Source organism: Diadema setosum, chromosome 22 (assembly GCF_964275005.1).
Source record: "Diadema setosum chromosome 22, eeDiaSeto1, whole genome shotgun sequence".
NCBI lineage: Eukaryota > Metazoa > Echinodermata > Echinoidea > Diadematoida > Diadematidae > Diadema > Diadema setosum.
In genome coordinates, this window is record NC_092706.1 from 12,817,396 (window position 1) to 12,838,314 (window position 20,919).

The 20,919-nt window shown below is 37.8% G+C and overlaps 1 protein-coding gene across 1 annotated transcript in view; it reads right to left on the reverse strand.

The window, feature by feature from the left end:
• LOC140245145 (trafficking kinesin-binding protein 1-like) overlaps window positions 1-10,135 on the reverse strand; it is a gene marked incomplete at its 5' end in the record, with an annotated part of 68,614 nt that extends 58,479 nt beyond the window's left edge. Inside the window, one exon of the mRNA XM_072324744.1 lies at window positions 9,988-10,135. Coding sequence (XP_072180845.1) covers window positions 9,988-10,135 — 148 coding nt within the window. The remainder of the gene's footprint in view (window positions 1-9,987) is intronic.
• Between the last annotated feature and the right edge of the window lie 10,784 nt (window positions 10,136-20,919).

Genomic DNA, 20,919 nt, shown 5'->3' on the forward strand with positions numbered 1-20,919 from the left:
TAAGTGTGGAAGACATCACAGTGTAGAAATCTCCGCAAACTGTGCTCTCCACCGTACAAGCTTGAAAATTGAAATAGGCAATTTTTTTTTTCCTGGATATCAATTATGAATAGAAATACTCCCAGAAATTAAATTATCAACAAGAGAAATTCTGTAAAAATTGCCTCAACACACACACACAAAGCAGCTGCACAGCAATGTCCAATTTCAGTTTTGCTTGAAGTTAGTTTAACACAAGCACGTATCTACAATTGTTACTAAAGTATTATATCAATTCCTAAACCTACATGAAACAGAAAGAAAAAAAAAATGTGTTCAAGCAAAGTTGAGATCAGTACATTTTGTTACATACACTGTAGCATCCGCAGGGCGTTGCCTAGATGCACTGTTCATTACCACCTATGCCATGCGCTTTGCAGGTAGTCTTGCTCCCATGCACTCAGGATTGTTGTTTTGCTTTGGGTTTTTTCCCCTCTCTATATATCTGTTTTACCATGCATGCAAAGTTATCAATAAAGACTTACATTATGCCTAGATGGAGACAATAAAGTCATCACCCTATCCTGTGTCTCATTGAGACAAAAGCACACACACAAATGCAAAGACACACAGACAGACAAAAACGGACAGACAGAAAAATATGACAAAAGTCAGCTTCCAGGCAGTGATAGAGAAGACTGCTTATGATTGAGACTACATGTACGATCCGAGTAACCATGGGTGACCCGTACTATAAATGAGATTCACCACAACAAATGCACAATGTAGGCTGCGATGTGGGTTCACTCAATACTGCTGACGCAATCTCTACCCTGGCAGGCATCAAGGAACGAACAAAATAACCATCTCATGAAAACTACATGCTGAATGCACTGTACCTGATTGCTTTCTGCTGTTGTTTTTGCAGGCCACTTTACCTTTTCAATAGCATGGCAATTTGCATTGCTATCACATGATTCATTATAATTTCCATCAATGTTGCAATAAAGATGACGATGATGATGATGATGATGATGATGATTTTGATGATGAAGATAATGATGATGATGATTTCTATTCTGACATCCACTACCCTCAGATCTCTGCAGTTAATTACATTACACCTGTATTTTATATAGGCTGGATGCCTAAGCCAAAGGCTTATAAAATGGCTGAACCTACAAGTATATGGCCACATCAAAACAAAAACAACAACAGAGTCACCATAATATAACAATGTATCTTGTAGATGATGAGACACACCTACAGTACCAAAGTTTGATTACATACTGAACTATGATAGTGTTGGTCACAGACACTGGCAAAGCAAGGAGGAATACTGGCATGCTGTAGGTTTTCTTTGTTTTCTGAAACATACACGGTACTTGTACACTGTATTAGCCTTGCTGAAAGGGGACTGCACAAGTAGACTAGGCAAGAGTCCATTGCTGGCATGCGTTGTGCAGGGAGGTGTACATAGAGGGCACTCTTTCAAATTGCACTAAATATAGCCTGGAGATCGAGATGCACTGCAGTTTGTTCAGTGGGTAGACAAACAGCAATTTGCACATACCTAATTTTTTTTCCGCATCCTCGTACACACAAATATATGTTACATATATAATGCAATACAGGTGTGGCTCAAGAGACAACTGATGTCGGAGGCATCTTAAATGCAACCTACAACATACAGTTGTACAAACAAATGTAAATGCACAAAGAATGTAAAGCCTTGAGGTTAAATGTCATTTTACCTACCGACAAAATCATTTTACTATCATTCCTAACAAATCATACTGTTTTTGATTCACTCGAATTTATTTCTTTCAATTTCATAAAAAAACAAGAAATTTGGTAAAGATTTGTGTGCACATAACTGAACGTTAATGTGTCAGGCGTATTATCGGTATGTTTCCTGCTGGCATTTGTTTACTTGCAAGTTCATTAACTTTATCTCTGAGAAATATCACCCAGGAGTTTCACAGAGATGGTGATAAAAGTTTTCAACACTTGTAGAGTAGTAGTCCTATCTAAAGATGGGTCCCACCTTAATAGTAACTCTTTGTTTTTGCATTATATCTCAGCCATTTCAAAACCATTTTTCATCAAATAAACTTTGTATTCCTCTTCGAATTGTATGTTCTTTATTATTTGTGAAGAGGTTCTTTATTATCTGACACACACACACACACACACACACACACACAAATGTGGAAACCTGAAGCCCAATCTCAAACAAAACTATACCATTCATTTAAAAGGAACAGGTGATTATTATCATTTTTTTTTTTTTGGGGGGGGGGGGGGACTGGATCAGAATTCAAATCTAGGATTTTTTGTTTGTTTGTAATGTTGGGCTGCATGTCTAGTTCTTACTGAGGTAGTGACCCTATGGCCTTAGCAGAGGTTTCTCTACCTCTGTGAGTACTTCTGGTTTATATGTTACTGTGACCAATATCGCAATCTTTTCCCTGCGCAACCAAAACCATGTGAAAACTTTCAGAGTTCTTCATCCTTTTAGGTTCATGGGCAAGTACATAACATGAATGCATGGCCACTTTCCTGGTAAGAACTATGGGGCCCTTGCTCAAATGCCTACTTGAACTGGCAGGCAGGATACATTGTACGATGTACATTACAGGCTGCATGTAATGCCACGCCTGGAGAGAGACGAGTGGACATTCAAAATTCATGACAGATGTGTGTTAGGTTTGTGCATCTAACTGCTATGTTCCGAGTGCAATGTGCATTGTAAACACCCTCTCCATGCCACACATTACGAGCTCAATAACATTAAAACGCAGCCACCGAGCACTTTGGCTGCTGCAATAATTTGGTAGTCCACCAGAATATACCTTCTACAGTACTAGAAGTTTCATTTTTATGTAAATTCTATGATGCTTTAATATTTCACAATATACATCATTTAAATTGCATATAAGCCATAAAATTTCAAATTATGAAACATAATGTACTTCGTTGTAATTGATATGCTAGACCAATCATGAATTCAATTTGAATATTTTGATTCGCATTACAGCCTTAGAACACGGAGACTAAATTTATCAAAGATTCAAACTATATCACACATTTTGTACTTTAGTAACTCTAGTAATAAACATGATGCCAATGAATAAAGCGATGATAGAGAAGCAAATTTCATAGTAATTTGACAATTGTTACAACATCACAAGTTTTTCTTCAACAATTAGGCATTGTCACTATCCTAATCATCACAAGGTATTATTCAAAAAATGGTATCAATAATATGGGAATAAAAGTCACAAGTGATCGCAATCATAGTAGTAGTCATGAAAACCAGCGGGTGGTGCACAGCATGTACATGTAGCATTTATTATTTACCTGCACATTCTTCAATCAATCATGAACATAAACGTGAATGCAGTGAACATTTGCCATCTTTTTAAACCTCCTCATTCACAGCAGCACCATGAACAGCACTGTCATGAGCACAAAGCATAGCAGCTGCATTAAATACAACTCCAACTGTACACACTGGGATTGCATCTTGAAACCAAATGAATAACACTGTACAATTGCACTGCCCTGTACCTCACAATGGTCTTCAAGCGACGGAATACTTGATGAAGGTGGACAAATGGAATCAGGAATTCAATCTCAAGCACTTCTCCATCTTGGCTTCAGGCAAAGCGATCAGATACGAATCAGAATCACTCAATTTGTCCACACACAAAACGAGAGAAGATTAAAAAAAAAAAAATCGCAGTGAAATCAATGGTCCCTTCGTGGAGAATATGCAAGCACGCCTCATCTCGGCTATTCGCCCCACGTGTGCAATCCGCCCCGCATCATTTCATCAGCCACTCGCCGTCGTCTTCACGAAACATGAATCATCCCATCCCCCTGAAACTCCCCGACCCCCCCCCCCCCCTTTTCATCCTCCCCATAACTTTCACCCTCGTTGTGGGCTGTTATAGTCTGTGATTCAGTCTGCCATTTAATCCTCCATGAAGCCAGCAAGCTAAAACATGTGGTATCTTGCATAGTGGGAAAGTTCATTTCACATGGCATGTACCCAACAGCTGGGCATGACGATGTTTCCAGCGAGTCTGGGGATTTGAAAAATCGTCACTCTGTCTGGAAAGCAAATTTTATCTGAAGCTACCATTTGGCATCTGATTAGCCTATGTGTCAAACATGGGCTTAAACTCTCCTGGGGTATAGCAAAGATACTAGTATGCAATTACAGGTGCTCTTTCAATACAATGTACACGTACATGCATCTACAACTTGTACAGTCTGTATCCTTTTTGTCCTCAGTTTGAAATCAAGGGTCTACCTTGTGACGTGCATTGTAGCTCTTCTGCCATAAACTGACCCATTTGAAGTCGTTACAAGAGCCGAAACTGAAATTTAAGGTCATAATGGAAACAAAATTTTATAAAACCACCATGGAGAGTTATGATGAATGGGTTCTGCTTGAAGCCCTATGTCTATGAATACACATGGGGAGCTTGCACATTGATTTCAGTAATAGTAACAACTGAACTCTCCCTCAAAGGTGCAGTGCACTTTGCAGAGCACATCATTTGGAATACAGTGGTATGCATGTGATGTATAGCACCTTTCAATGACATCACTATCACAGGCCTCTAAAATATCTTGTCATTCCCTCTTGAACACTGTTCGCTCACGAAATATAGGGGGCGGCATCATCTCCAATAGAACTCGGTTCATTATTATGTGTATCTGTCCTGACGTGATACTAAACCCACTTGCTACTAATTGCTCAACTAGCATTACCTATAAAGACACCATATTTACAGCACTTGGATGATGAAGTCAACACCCAAATAAAACAAGTTTACTTCAACAACAACAACAAAAGAAATACAGCTTGCTTGCTCAATTATGCTCAGTTGAGGGAATGAGTCAAAATATGAGCTCATATGTGGAGTGATTGCTAATTTGATTCTAGGTCAAAAATACACTGGAGTGTGATTCACACTGATGCAAAACAGTGGGATACAAATCTCGAGATCTGCATTGCAATCCAAATAGGAATATCAAGATTTTTGATCGTGCTGACATGAAAATCCACTATATAGCACAGTGAGCATGAAATCCAAATCCTACAATTATTTCAGAATTATCGCAATAATTTGAGAAACAACATAATTCACACTGCGGTGATTGTGTAAAGTCTTGAGCAAAAAAAAAAATCTTGAGATTTTTTATTTTGTCATTCAAAACATGCGAGATTGAACAGTGTACAAACACTAGGGCAAGGGTAACCATTTCAGTAGTTTTAAGGCATGCGTAATTTGGTCGACAAATTATCGGAACCGGCAAATTAGTGTGTAGCAGCTTGTTTCAATCCATCTGAACGAGGGTAAAAATATCTTTTTTCATTATCTTGCTGTTTTGTCTGTGTGAATGCAACTTTGGAGTTCGGTGAAAAAAGGAGAAGGGTGTGGCATAAAACGTCTTCAGAAAAGAGGGCTCACATCTTTAAACTGATAGTTACCGCTAATGCTTTTCACAGACGACTTGTAAGATTTCACACTGTCTGGCCAAGCCAATGAGGGGTGAAATCATGGCCAGGTGCTCCTATGCATCGACTTTAAATTTTTGCCATCTTGAAAGGACATTAATGAAGTTTTTTTCAGGCTCTTAACATGCAAACACGTACATCCTAAATTCTACATAGTGCACTACCTAAATCAAACACGGCTCTGAATGTTTAAGTGTTGGTTGCATACATGAGTCTTTATAATATTGATGAGTAGAAGTACAACTATGAATCTACTACAGTACTACCACTATTACTACTGTTTCTACTACTACTGACTGCTATCATTGCTACTATTTCTACTACTACTACTATACTACTACGACTACTACTACTACGACTACTACTACTACTACTACTACTACTACTACTACTACTAATAATAATAATAATAATAATAATAATAATAATATAATAATAATAATGATAATAATAGAATAACTGAAACAAGGAGACAACAAAGATAAAGAAGTAAGAGGAGAGGAAGGAGAAGGGGGAAAAAGAAAAAGAAAGACAAGAAACAAAAGGATATAATGAGAATGTGGCTCATTTGGTTACATACAAATCATACCACTGGGTCTCTTTATACCTACACTAGCATTCAGAAGTGGATATTAAACTAATAATTCATCTCTCCAGAAACACTTGTCAGCACAGGTGTGTATACACCATCAATTGTGACGACAGGAAAAAAAAAAATATGAGTGCACAAACATTTCACTTCATTTCATTTCATTCTCCATTTAAAAATGGAGAATGAATTGTGACTGCTTCTTGATAATACAGAGTACCTGTACAATTGAAGGGTTTTTTTAGCAGGCACCTGAGGTGCTAAAAATACAGAGAGCACTCGAAATCATGGTGCATATACTCATTCATATTGTGTCCCAAAATCTATGAGACTTTGGTGCATGTTCAAGTGGGATTTAAAAAAAAAAAAAAATCAAGGGGGGGGGGGTAATAATTGTACCTGTATGCTAGCAGTTCAGAAGTGGATATGAACTACAATGTATAAATCATTCATCTTTCCAGAAATGCTTGTCAACACAGGTGTGAGGCCCATCAATTGTTCACCAAAATTATAGTGACTTTCAAATATATAGCAGATCTTTGCCATTCTATTTCTCCTGTGAAGATGATTTAGTGTCCCTTGCACAAAGCTTTCTGTATGTTAAAGGAAGAAACAAAAAATTAGTAACACCATTTAGACCAGTCAAGTTAATTCATTTAAAGGCAACTCGTATTATCAAAATTTCTTCTACATGAATATAACTTTCTGTCAGATCTAGAGATACTGGATGCTGTCACTACATGTATATTGAAGGTGCATAGCCCCAGTAGTGTAGAGGGCGCTGTTGATGATACTGCCAATCACCATTAGCATTGATACGAAGATTTCCGACGTTGAGCTGTGCGCCCGCATATGCATTTGACTAAACCACCGGGACCATGTGCCTTTAACTTCAGATTGTACTAGATGACATTCAACACCCTTTCCTATCTACTGATGGTGGAACAGAAGAAGGCAAAATCTATGCATACAATTGCACGTCATCTCCCCCCAAATGAGATAGTGCCTGTACCACAATCACAATCAGCAATAATTTGTGCAGTGTTTTGTCAGCCACCAATCCAACTCTTTAGACTGTTAGTCAACTGTTGTCAGGGCATGTTCATCTTGATTTTTACAGGAGAATGTACTCCATTATCATGTCCACCACCAGTCCAACTCTGCATTGTTAGTATGACTGTTGTCAGTGAGCATTCATCCTGCTTTTTTACAGGTCAAGAGAACGTACCCCATTAAAAATGAAAATAATATTGATAATAATAGCAATTAAATATTTGATACTGAGAGATCTGTGGGAAAAAAAAAATCACCACAATCAGACACAGTACAAGAGAGGTGTGCATACAAATGTGTGTGTACAGTTGTACATGGGATGTGTCCTAGTGATCACTTTAGCATAGTAGCTTTCTGTGCAGGCCATTCGATGGGATAGTTTTTGCGTAATCACAATGTTTATACCACTGGTACTCGTGTAATTTGTATTAATACTACAGTTGTATGTATGGTGCCCATCGCCTAGAAGGAGGCATGATGTGCGCCCATCGGTATGAATGTTGCGCAGCAGAGTGTAGTACATTGTACATAGATGTTGTGCACAGAAATATTGAATCAAATTCTCTCTTTTCTGTGAATTGGATGAAAACATATTGTATGAGAGAGCAATTGCACAGCACCACTTCAAGAACCCACAAATCATATATTTGAGCCACTCAGCACTAAAATGTAATCACATGAAAATCAAGCAATTATAGTATATACCATTACTATTTTGGTTGCAAAATTATCAAAAGCCTAAATCACTAAATCTATAACCAATCCTTAAATTGGCTACACACCTCGAAAGTACAAAGTTAATATTTATCTCTCAAATCAAATGAATGTCACCAGTGTCCGTCAGTCTTTCTCTATAGGTTATGCAGTAAGGCCAGAGTTGCCGTTTTAATGACAAGAAGATAAATCTACAGCAAAATTCCCCAAGGGACCTGATAAGTTTGACAAGGAAGCGGAACACTTGGTGCACATAATTCCTAGTACAGTCATCTGCTCTGTTTAGTGACAGAGCATTGAAGTCATAGCGTCTGGAAGGAAGACTACAGTGGAGATATTTGCATGCATTTTTGAAATTCACTTTCATAGGCATAGTACAGTACTTGGTTGCAAGAATGCATTATACATTGATTCACTTCAATGTACTGTACCTGTGTGTCATGGAGAAGAAAAGTGAATATCTCAAATTAGATACTATTTAACATCTGGTATTCAAAGTCATTCTAACTCACTAAAAAATGTGCAGAAAATTCATAGAGCATGTCATTGTACAATGAAAAGATAATTGACAATGACAGCATTTCTTTCATAATCAATTGCCAATAAAAAAGGATAAAATCTGATGACTGAATTTCGGGATTTCATTCACTGCAGAGATAAACTCTACCCTGATCCACCCTTTCACGATGCCACTATTTTATCACCAACTACACTGTACATTGTGTGTGCAGTGGATTGCCACGCACTTGCAGTTAACACTTGAACCTGTGCAGAAAGCTGACTCAAGAGGGCGACATTGACATTCAGAAGACAGGGCACACTGACTTGACTGAGATGTGAACACAATCCCCATGTCTTGAATGTATTTGACTGCAAGGTGTCACAGATGTGCCAAAGCAGGCTGTTAATACTTTACAGCAAACATTGCACTCGTCAAAAATACTTACTAAAACATTAGGTCATGCCTGTCACTCCCATTAAGCAAAAATTAAAAAATTATTGAAAGAAGACAGGAAAAAAACACAAATTATATATTTAAGGCAAATCTCTCAGAAGCTGTTTTCATACACATACAGTTCACAGTAGTGAATAGGCAGGCAATGTTGTATCTTTTTCTTTTTTATTTAATAATCTTGATGATAAATGTATAATTAATTGCTCTTCATGGACCAGAAATGTCCAGTTTCACACTCTCTCATGTGACACGGGTAACAACATGGCAGCTGTACACACAAGGAAAGTGAAGAACTGTCCCCCGAGGGATGGGCCATAAATTTGAGATACTGGTGCAAGAATGAGTCAAGTGTGAAAGATCCCATTTCACTCCTCATTGTAAGCATGTGTGAATCCAGGGTTAAGTGGCCTCTTCCACACATCTTCCTGGAAAAAAGGTAACTGATGATAATGACCCCCTAGGTTCACCCTACGAGACCAGTAATTAAAGGTATTGTTTACCATTGGGAGCAGTGATGTTCAAGTTATGACATCACATTTGATGCATACGTGTACATTGTAGGTCAGAACTTGTATCCCGTGACATCATACCAAATCAACATTTTGCAATAAAGCCTAAAATATGAGGAGATATCACTATTTTTCTCAATGAACCATATATTTACACGATTCATTCTAGAAACAATTTCATTATAACCATTGTTCTATCCCTGACTCACATTTTAGAACTATTTTGAAGCTCTAAAGGTGGGTTTTTGTTTCATCTGCAAATGGTAAATGATGCCTTTGATAGGGAACAACCACTGATCTCTACTGGAAGTATCTGAATATAATATCTCATTGGCCCATTTGTGCTGTACGACCAAGTGAACCCACCAGTGCCACCATCCTTATATCTGTACCAGGCAAACTCTATATGAGAAATTACGTGCATTTTCCAGCCACAGCTATAACGAAGTTCATTTGATGTTGTGAGCTCCATACACAAATGCGATGTGCCTGGTACGATAACGTCGCGGTGGCTTCACAGCAATTGGCCTGTGAGATATCCAGCATACGTCTCCTACTATGGAGAGATTAGTGGAGAATAACAACACTGAGTCAACTGTGCATGTTGTGCCATACATGTGTAGAAAGACGGGAAGGAAATAGCGCCACCAACCTGTTAAGGTTCCTGCCTCTTGGATCCTGGTTGTCACCGCATCGTCCTCGCCGTCCGACTGGCCCGAGACAAAGTGTTCTTCCGTGAGCTGGTGACTGGGCTCGGACTCTGTGTCTGTGGCCAGCTTGACCGCTGAGAGGGCCAGCGCGGTGAGAAAAAGAGGCGGACCGATGCGTCCTCTGCTCGTTGCAAGGGGGGCAACCTCAGTGGAGTGATGGATGTGCGTCCTCATGACAACTGCTGACTGCGGTTTTCACGTTGGATCAAGCGTATCTGTGTCAAGCAAAAATGTCATTCAAAATCAAGATTAGTTACACTATAACATCTCATTAAAAATCTGACACAACTTGCACAAAAAAAAAATAACATCTTCACATTAGTAATAGGATATACTCTTTCCTCTACATCCTGTAGTGTTTTCAGACAGGGACACTATGGAAAATGTTTCTGTGACATATTTAATCCTTCATGTTTCCAGGTACATCGCTTTATACTTTTAATCAGCATTCAGCATTTTCATCAGCATTCAGTAGTCCATTCGAACTTGATCTGGAAGCAGATTAAAGCATGTCCACTCAAATGTAGTATAATCTCTCTTAATCCAACAGAAAGCCATAGCGACACAATGAAAGGATTAGGGGAATTAAGAGATCGGGGGGGGGGGGGGTGTTTCATCAACGCTTGTCAGCGTCAGCACTGACCAATTTCAGCAAAATCCTTGGTTTTGATTGGCTGAGATGCTCTGGTCACTGACTGTTACTATGGTGATTCAAGTTGTCAGCGCCGACAAACGTTGATGAAACCCCCCCCCCCCCCCCCCCCCGGAATTCAGTAGTGTTTAGTTTCCCAGGCATCTGTGCTGGTCGGCAAAGAAAGCGCTCCAGCAAGCACACCAATCAGCAAGCTAAGGATGGTAAGGGTTAATGGAGATCATTTGTTTCAGAGACACAAATTTGTCACAGCTCTTAAAACAGCCATTCCAAGCAGAGATGATTTTGGGTGCAAGTCTGGTGCAATATAATGCAAAACAGACTAATCCGCAAAGTGGTTCCCCGGACATGGAGAATCAATCACTTTCTTGGCTGAAAGTGATTTAGAGCTTTATTTTTTTATATTACAGTCAAAGGTTGTAGTATACCTCTCATGAAAAGAACTCCCGACATACATTGAACTCTGAGATTTCATCTCAAACCACAGGTAATGTGAGACATGTAAAGTTCCCTCGTGGAGACTTAATGAGCTCCTTCGTGGAGACAATATGAGCTCCCTCGTGGAGACGATATGAGCTCCCTCGTGGAGACTTGGTATATATATTTAATATTCTTGTTTATATCTCTCTAAGATTTATAATGTTTGTTTTATGTTAAGTGCTGTCTGGGGCAAATTATTTGTATCGGGCCCCATTTTCTCTCTCTTCTTTCGTTCTTTAAAACAACAACAACAAACAGCTAAAGTTCCCCAGTTTTACCGTAAATACAGAATAACAAGGAATTTTTAACAAATTCTTGATCGCATGTGTCTGGAATACAGATCCTTTATGGTACAAAATGTATTCAAAGCAACTTAGGTGCAACATTACAATTGGAAATCCTACAAGCTAAAACATCTGTTGATGAACAGATCAAGTTTTAGCATTGAATGTTACATGTAAAAGACTTATATAGTCAGCTATATTGTATGCCAACTAAAGTCTTGTCAGCAACAGGGATTCTGCAATATCACCCTTGGAAAAGTAAGGAAAATTCCAAAATTTTCAAGTGTTCCTACTGATTCTGCTACAAAGGTATTAAGGAGACACTACAAATCCATCTCCTCTCAATAAACACTGAATTAAGCATTAATTAAAAAAATGTAAGAAAATAAAACAAACATTTAAATAAATAACATTAAAAAAGCAAACAAAGCAAAAAAAAAAAAAAAAAAAAAAGATCCCGCCTGGCCTGTGCAAGATTAATCTCCATACTTGCACATATTCAATTCATCCATAGCCAATAAGCTAAAATAATGAGTCTCCAGTAGGAAGACACAATAAATCCATCTCCTCTAAATAAACACTGTATTAAGCATCAATAAAAAAAATAAAACAAACAATTTAATAAATAACACTGAAAAAGAAAAACAAAGCCACAACAAAAAAAAAGATCCTGCCTGTACAAGATTAATTTCCATACTTGCACATATTCAATTCATCCATAGCCAATAAGCTAAAATAATGAGTCTCCAGTAGGAAGACACAATAAATCCATCTCCTCTAAATAAGCACTGTATTAAGCATTAATGAAAAAAAAATAAAAAAAATAAAAATAAACAATTTAATAGATAACATTAAAAAGCAAACAAAGCAGCAACAACAAAAAGATCCTGCCTGTGCAAGATTAATTTCCATACTTGCACGTATTCAATTCATCCATAGCCAATAAGCTAAAATAAGAGTCTCCAATTACTCAATACATCACATATCCGTGATCAAAGTTCAAGTTAAATGGGGGGAAAAAAATGTGCCAGAAGGTACTGCCACAGTTTCCATAGCAGACTTTGCTCTTCTCATGGACAGCTATTAAAAGATGAGTATTGATGATGTCTGTTTATCGTAGAACAGTGATGATTAAAACTGAATGGTATAATGGTATTGTAGTCTTCATTTGTTTCAAGTATGTACATGTATGTACGTGGAGACTATAATTTAGAATACAGAGGACTACAATTTTTTTTCTTTCTTTTTTTAGATTTGACTTCAATATTAGCTGGCTTGTCTGGCTACGCTGCTGTGATTCTCTCTTTGTGATTCTCTTTTTTTTTTTTTTTTCTTTTTTGCAGTGTGTACAGATGTACATGTACCTCCTCTCCTTCCAGGCAATGAGTACAATGACACAATGATGATTACAGAGGAGTTAAAGTTTGTAGCATCGTCCAAATGCGTCTCCATAACGATTACTGTAAAACGAGGAATTTTCGTGTGCATTTTAATTTTGCGAACTTCGCAAGTGCCAAGATTCGCGAAATTAAAATGCATGTGAAATTTCTAGTCTACACTATATGCATTGAACGCCAGTGGCAATTCGTTTTTCACACTGGAAACAGGAGTATCCGTTCTGTACGTCCAGACATGACACAAAATGACAGCCTCTCTTGCTTTGCTAAGATGTACTTCACACACTGGCGATGTGAATGCTTGCAAAACAGGAACTTTGATTTAATAGGCAGACCACTAATAGCTGGCGTGTGATGTTTTTGAGTTGTCTTCTCAGTCTGTTGCTCTTTGGTGACTGAGCACTATCCATCCTACAGAGCTACACTTGATTCTCAATTATGGGGGGGGGGGGAATATGCAAATGTTTGTTGAGCATGAAATTGACAGCGGTAATAATTTCGCTCAAAGCCTAAAGATAGCTCTCCAGCACATTCATGCCCACATGACCTTTCAGTGAGGCCATAAAAAAGGATTGACAAACGAGGCACTTTCAGCCCACATTTGCTCAATTTAAAGCAGGCTAATGATTTGTACCATCATCACAAAAAGACATTACTTGGGAAAGTGTGATTAAATTGGGACTGTGGTTCACAATGGGAATATCTGCACAGCTAAATAGCCTGCATGATGCTATTAGTACAGTACCAGAGTAAGCACACGATACATGTACACTGTATCACAGCTGATCAATTATGATGAAATGGCCTGCATGATATTCCACCATTTCATTGCGCAACGGCGCCAAGGATCCCGGCCATATCATAATGGTGACACCCCTCGTCTGTCGTCTGTCTGTCAGAGTAGTAGGGAAACAGACTTCCACGTGAGATACTGGGCCCTCGTTAATGATTCACTGGCTACCCTAGTCACTCCGGCTGCCATACAAATGACTGGACGGACACATGAAGGGCACGACTAGGGATACTACTAACTAGGATCTTGACATGACAACATAGTGTGTCAACATTGTAGATGCTATACAACAGGAAGCTGTGCAAAGTTCAATGACCCTCATTCAGAAATTGCCATTACTTGTATCATCCAAAATTGTTACAATTCCACAATCATTACCAGAGACTGCAATTTGACCTTTACCTCTATAAAACATACCAACTGTACTACAAACTGTATGTACACGTACACACAAAACCAGACTTTAACAATTACACACTCTGTGTGTAGACAACACATGCAGTAATTACTGTGAGAGACATTAAGGACCGATATTCTGCTTCACATTCATCCAGCGCCCAATCACTACAATGCATTCGTGTCAAATTCACGGCGGTAATTACTTGATCCGAAATACCAATTTACACACACAACACAGACACTGCAGATTATGCACAAATGGGTTTTAAGCATAATGGCCCACATTGGCCCATGAAGCTACCACAGTTTATCTAGTCCATTGATCATGCAAATTTACACTGCTTATTAAAATGCACACTGCATAGTGTACGCTCACACACATTGTTGTATACACTAGCATGCATAAAGTGAATGATATCCCTATTTTTTGTTTGTTTTGGTCCATGGACTAAATCTAAACCATGGATTTGATTTAAACTACAGGTACCTTTGTGAATTCAGCCCAATGAATGCGCACTGACCTACTACATTGTAATTCAACCAATGTGACCATCTGATGCACTTTCATTTCCCCATCCCACTCTTACATTGTACGTGACGTTTTGAGACTATACAAGCACTCTAGATATTAACACTTTATACACTGTACTGGTAGAGTATCTAAAGGTAGGATCATATGGTGCTCCTTTCACTGGGTGGCTAATGAGTGCTAATGCATTAATCAATCAACGCTTCAGAACACAGTTAATACCCAGATGCACGGAACATGTGTGAGGACGGGTAGTAGCAATATCATACAGGCACATCAGCATATGATCATCATTACCTCATTCTTCCAGTGGACTAAGTCTTTGCTATACCAATTGTGCCTCTTTTGTATCATCAGTAACACACAAATCCCACAGCCCAACAGTTTGCCTACCATACATGTACAAAAATTTATTAAAGGACAAGTTCACCTTCATTAACATAAGGATTGAGAGAATGTAGCAATATTAGTAACACATTATTGAAAGTTTGAGGAAAATCGGACAATCCGTTCAAAAGTTATGAATTTTTTAAGTTTTTGTGCAGTCACCGCTGGATGAGAAGACTACTGCAGTGTATGATGTCACATGCGTACAACAATATAAGGAATATATAAAGAGAATTTCACAAAATTTCATCTTTTGAAAAAAGTACACATTTCCTTGACTTGTTACTGACATATGTTATGGGTAATATTATTCCCATTGCCTTTAGAAAGAGGCAAGTCCAGTGCTCTTTTATTATGCGAAAAAAGTGAAAATATGTTGAATTTTCTTTACATTTTTCTTTATACTGTTGTACTCATATGACATCACGAGCCTTAGTAGTCTCCTTCATCCAGCAGTTCCAACACAAAGTTTTTAAAATTCACAACTTTGCATCGATTGTCCAATTTTCCTCAAAACTTTCACTGATGTGTTCTGCTAATATTGCTGCATTCTCTCAATCCTTATGTTAATGAAGGTGAACTTGTCCTTTAATACATGTAGATAGCAATGTCTCCTTGCAGGCTGATCATGATATTTTCCATAGCATCACTTCTGATTCAACAAAGTACATTGTATCATCACAATCTCGCCATTTCGGTTGTTCCTAATTTGAAGCGATATTCCAATCCCGGTTTAGGTTGATATAAAGTGGGGTAAAATCAAACCAAGAGAATGGTACTAGAAGCATCATTAAACTTGGACATGAAATAAGAAATTATGTGAAATAATGCAAATGTTATGTTTTTCACAAAACTTGCATGGATTATCCATTGCCATAACATAATATACAAATGACTGCAGCAATACTGTCACTGTCTCATAGGTATTATAATTGACCTGTACACAATTATCTTCATGAAGTTTCCCTCTTTGAAATGATATCATAACGAAAAAGAATGAGTTACAAGTACCAATCTCATCAAATGATTGTATCATTGTAATAGCTTTCACATGCAGCAAAACTGTCAGAGGGTGATCAATGTTGTGAGGCCTACATGTACAAATTGTACATCATTAACCATCTAGGCACGATTTGTTACCAGTATTTATTTTTTTGTTACAAAGTGAAATAAAATAATTGGTAAGCTCAATTGTGATGACCTCATCAACTCATCTCATATTTGCATTGCACTTGCACCAAAATCAACATGAGAGTAGAACTGTGAGACTACAAAGGGCCCTTTCAGACATACATCGACTTCTCATATTCATACAACATATGGATGTACGGTATGACATATTGATATGAGGCCATTCAGATGCAACACCCTGTTACTGTAAAACGAGGAATGTTAACGTGCATTTTAATTTTGCGAATTTCGCGAGCACCAACATTCGCGAAATTAAATTGCATGCGAATGTTCTGCCTACAAAATATGCATTGGATGCCAGTGGCAATTCGCAAAAATTTCATGTCGTGAGAAAGGCCGTCGGCTCCAATTCTCAATATTTTCCTGCTGCGAATATATCGTGTTTTACAGTAAACAATCATATGGGAGCATTCAGACATCGTCTGTCAGCTGAACTTTCATGTGGAAGAAACGCTGCTCAAAACAACATGGATTTGAAAAACATGCTATATTGAAACAATATTTCAATATGTGGGCATTCAGACAGGGAAGAAGATGTGCTATATCCATATGATATTGTATGTAATGACATTTTTATCCATACAAGAACTCTCTTGTCTGAAAGGGGGGTAACATTCCATAACTTCCTTACTCCTGCGAGCTGTCCCATATGAAAGTTTTATCAATCTGTTTCGTCTTAATTCATTTTTATCTTGAAACATGGTGTAACTTTTTACAGGATCGAGCAGCCCCCTTTTGTACATAAACTCAGAAAGGAGAAAGCATTGCGGAAGAATCATTTTAAATCAATAGTTTTCTCCAAGTCTATGCAGTTGCATCAGAGTTTTTGTTGTTGTTGTTGGTTTGTGTTTTTTTTTGTGTGTTTTTTTTTTTTTTGGGGGGGGGGGGTAGGGGGGTATCTGACCTTAATGAAGCATACATGCCACATAATGATCCATGAATCACATGTTGTATAATGTCTGCCACTAATGAGTCACCATACCATACGCACACATACACTTCATGGCCATTTTGCACCCATTTCTGCTCCATTCCAAACATTCTCAATGTTTTGCATGTGAGAACAAAATGTTGTGCAGTGTTCATTATAGCTTACACTTGTACATCATGATCATTGAACTAAAATACAGGAATATCCTGTACATCTATACTGTATAAATAAACTGGAAATATCACTGCTGTGAGACAATGAGAATTGAATGCCAACTACAAAAACAAGTACTGTAACAAAATGAATAGAGACGTACATCCTCTTGTACAATATGTCAATCACTTCCTCTACTATCTCATGCTGTTTAGCCTCCTCAACAATATGCAAGCATGCAGTAGATGTTTCAATAGTCTCACATTATGGATCTATAGAGATTAGGTATATATAATTATGTAGATCTATACATGTAGTCAGATAAACGTCAGATAATTGATAGAGATGTATCATACCATATGAACATTGTACAATTCATAAGGGAAAGAGCAGGATCTGTTTTAATGCAAGCTTGTGGGCAAGGAAAAGGATATATAAATGCACTTGAATTCTTGCTCACTGTTCTTCACTTCCTCAAATCTGAGAACATTACCATTTGGAAATCATAACAAGCCACTTCCTGAAAAAAAAACAAAGAGGATCTGCCGCTTAGTGAATCTCTTTCACTATGCACTCAATAAACCTACCTGAAAACATTCTGGACTGGAAAAGAGATTTTGTTATTTGTTACAGTCCAATTTTCAGCAATTTCTTGCTGTGCTCAATTTCCAAAGCACTTTAAATGAATGTGACTGAGAAGAATTCCTGTGCTAGTCCAACCTTATTTGTTCTAATCCTCCATCTAAAACAAAGCACTCAGAAATGTTTCCCTGGTATAGTGAGAAATCAAAAATGATATTGCAATGGGAAATCGAGAATAATCTCATTAAAAAGTGATTTGCTGCGAAAATTGCGGCAGCTAATGTGCCAGTTTTTATCCAAAAGGATGCAGAGTGGGGTGCATATACCTCACAAAGCACATCTAGCCAGTCATGAAATGGAGATGAATGTAACCCTAGCCGTGTTTTGTTCACAATTAATCTAGAACCACTTTAGTGCAGCTTCGCAAGTTATAGCTAGATCCATGGACAATTAAGAAAGCCTTCCATCAAAATCTCATTTAAAGTAAACCGCCTCAGTACCTCCGGTGACTGGCTCATGTACAATATCAGTGGCATTTTGAGATAATGGGCATGAGACGATAATTAAAGGGCAAATTTAGCAAAGCAATATGACAATAGCATGTCATGAGGGTTACATGACAACCCCCCCCCCTCCCTCCAATTTCAATTAAAGCAATGATTTTTTTTTTTTTTTTTTTTTGGCACAATGCCACATCAATACATAAGTATTACCATCATAACTAATTTCTCTTCTAGATTTTAATCCGTTGACCGAGTATACTCGGGCAAGTGTCTACGAGAAATGTGTGTTATAGCAAAATCAGTCCGTCCTCAACGGGTTAATACAAGCCTTTACCCAAATGTGCACACTTTGCTTTGCATGTGCAGTTTAACTGAACAGCTGTACAAATAAACAGTTGTACACATTTGCATATAATACTGTACAGCCTAACAGTTAGCTCTCAGGGTACAATCCACCAACATTTTACACACCTTCTTCAAAAAGAAAACAATATTTCTGAATGTCAACTTTAGGAGAAACTATTGTTCTTTAATTATGATCGGTTATGCCCATCTAGACTTTGAGGACAAGAAAAATATGAAAAAATAATATAAAAATGATGACATAAATGGTATCCCAGGGTACCAAATAAAAATCAGCCATTTTGTTGAATTATTTATTTTTTTTAAAAGGTTGTACCCTAGGTGCCAAAAAGAGGAAATTATTTTGGTGCTGGAGCTAGCGCGCGCTAGACACCGCACTGCACTGCGCTGAAGCACACGCTAGTGGTAGCACAGTGTGCCATGCACGCATACAGTGCTGTAGTATACAATGTACATGCAGTGGCATGGGAATGACGGAATGACTACAGCTGTATGTACATGCACACAGAGTGCACGCATTTTTCTCTGGCTGTCCTCGAGTGGACATGAGGTGGCGCTACACAACGCGGTAATCTGGGGTACTACGTACGGTACCCCGGGGTAACGCGTGATGCATCAAATGCCAAGGACTGTGTACATAAAATATTGTACATTGTAAAATACAAATTTTACATGTAGCATCACCGACAGATATCTATTGATCACATAAATGTCTGACAAAATTCTAAACTGATCTGTTAAGTATTTGTAGGCTGTACAAGGGCCATGTTATCTTCCTTTCTATGGTACAATGTACAGTGTAGTTGTGAAATTACAGTGCTCAAAAATGTTTTCAACAGATCCCAAAAAAGGATGTGGACAACAGTCCTGCAACACAAGAATCTTTCCCCACAACTAAAATGGGAATATGGGGTAAAAACCATACAAAGGAAGCAAAATGCAATCTTGGTATGTTTTCAGCCTACCTTGACTACAATTGTACTTCTTCAAGCTAAGCTTTAATGTGCTGACACATGCTTATGAAGGTCATATCTATTCTGTATTAGTGTATGATACAATGAAGTGTGATTTCTCAATCCCAGCCAACCCCTTTTCTAAAGCAAAAGTGCAGAGAAGCATTACTAAAATTAGCTCCTGATACCCTCATGTGCAGTCAGCCAGGAAATTGCGGGATTTCCCTTGAAATTACGACTCATTTTTGCAGTCTGTGCAAATCTTAATATCTACTCATTCATGGAGCTTCAACAATAAGTTACAGAGGGAAAACAATACCCTTGAGTAATTTACTCTCTTTCCTTTACAAAATATGAAAATTGTTGTATTACATGTATGCAAACTGACTGAAAAAAAAACAAACATACATGTACAGCTATATTTCTATTTACATGTGTGTGATACAAGGTCTCTTCGATAGATTGCTTGTTCACTCAATACATGTATTGATCAAACATTCCTAGATTTACAATTGAGTTAAAAGCTTATAAATACAATATATTAATTATCATTTATAACAACATCAACATTTTGGGTTCAATCTTCTCCTGTCAAACTGAAAATATCACAATATGGAGAGACGACAATTTCTATTGAATGCCATGCCAGGAATACCAGCATATTTCTTATTCTCCTATCCTTAAAAAGCCAGATACGTGGAAACTTTGGTGCACTGCAAGGGTTAGTGCCAGTCATTTGTAATAGTCCAGGCTAGAAGGCACCCAACCTTGTTTTTTGATATATACAATGTTTTTTGATGGTTTCTTGTCAATTCGAGTGTGCTGATTCCAAATCCGATTGATGCCACTCGCGTAACCTTGAGCATTTTCGGCAAAATGCAAAAATCCAAAATGGCCGCCAGATATGCTAATTCGGCCGTGATAAACACAATAATGTGCATTATATGACCAATTATTCCACCAAACTTTGTACATTTCTGTTCCTAGAGGTACTCCATCTGCATTTGCAAGAGAATTTTCATTTCATATAGGTTTATTTAGTATTTAAAGTTCATTCTTTATTCAAAATGGCCGCCATTCCTATGCTTATGTGCTATATGAATGGCAAAACATATGCATGGAAATATAGAACAAATTTACTGTATTTCCAGTCCCATACCTACGCTGTCATGAAGTGTTGCATGTTTAATACAAATATGTTGGGTGTCACTTACAATATAGAGGGCCTACATGCATATTTGAGCATCTGATATTCATAAACTTTACGATGTTTAACA